At 56.5% G+C, this 232-nt stretch overlaps 1 protein-coding gene across 1 annotated transcript in view; it reads right to left on the bottom strand.

Moving 5' to 3' along the window:
* SMUG1 (single-strand-selective monofunctional uracil-DNA glycosylase 1) overlaps positions 1–91 on the bottom strand; it is a gene marked incomplete at both ends in the record, with an annotated part of 435 nt that extends 344 nt beyond the window's left edge. Inside the window, one exon of the mRNA XM_009082746.1 lies at positions 3–91. Coding sequence (XP_009080994.1) covers positions 3–91 — 89 coding nt within the window. The remainder of the gene's footprint in view (positions 1–2) is intronic.
* Positions 92–232: the final 141 nt, after the last annotated feature.

Below are 232 nucleotides of genomic sequence, written 5' to 3'. Positions count from 1 at the left end.
TGGGTCGTTTTGGGTGTTCTTGGGGGGGTTTTTGGACCTCCCCGACCACCCCCAACCATTCTCGTACGTGCCAGGCTTCACCAAAGGGTACCTAGGGGGGATAAAAGGGGGAACAGACCATGGGTATTCCCAGAAAGAGCTCCTGGGAAAACTGGGAGTAAGGGTTGGTGTTGCTTGGAGAGACCCTGAGTAGACCTTGGACATCCTCTGGGCATCCCTTGGAGACCCCCTG

The sequence above is a fragment of the Acanthisitta chloris genome, unplaced genomic scaffold (genome assembly GCF_000695815.1).
Source record: "Acanthisitta chloris isolate BGI_N310 unplaced genomic scaffold, ASM69581v1 scaffold41609, whole genome shotgun sequence".
Classification (NCBI taxonomy): Eukaryota; Metazoa; Chordata; class Aves; order Passeriformes; family Acanthisittidae; genus Acanthisitta; species Acanthisitta chloris.
This window is presented reverse-complemented; position numbering and strand designations above follow the sequence as displayed.